The 280-nt window shown below is 57.9% G+C and overlaps 1 protein-coding gene across 1 annotated transcript in view; it reads left to right on the forward strand.

Annotated features, from left to right (window-relative positions):
- The window catches only part of LOC125482215 (complement component C6-like), a 23,385-nt gene that overhangs the window by 2,919 nt on the left and 20,186 nt on the right, over nucleotides 1-280 (forward strand). Inside the window, exon 4 of the mRNA XM_048594235.1 lies at nucleotides 78-249. Within this exon, the coding sequence (XP_048450192.1) occupies nucleotides 78-249 (172 nt within the window). The remainder of the gene's footprint in view (nucleotides 1-77; nucleotides 250-280) is intronic.

The following is a 280-nucleotide window of genomic DNA, read 5'->3' on the forward strand; positions in this document are numbered from 1 at the left end:
TCTCTCTCTCTCTGACTCTCCCCGTGTCTCTCTCTCTCTCTGACTCTCCCCGTGTCTCTCTCTCTCTCCCTGTGTAGCCGTACAGGATGGCTCCTGGAGCTGCTGGTCAACATGGACAGACTGCAATGCGTCATATCGCAGGAGACGATCCCGAGTTTGCAATAATCCTGTCCCCCAGTTTGGGGGCAAGTCATGTGAGGGGGCAGGCCAGGAGGAGCAGCAGTGTGTCATCTCGCTGTTTGGTGACAGGTACGACACCCTGCCTCGTCACGGGTGGTGG

Source organism: Rhincodon typus, chromosome 3, assembly GCF_021869965.1.
Source record: "Rhincodon typus isolate 14 chromosome 3, sRhiTyp1.1, whole genome shotgun sequence".
Classification (NCBI taxonomy): Eukaryota; Metazoa; Chordata; class Chondrichthyes; order Orectolobiformes; family Rhincodontidae; genus Rhincodon; species Rhincodon typus.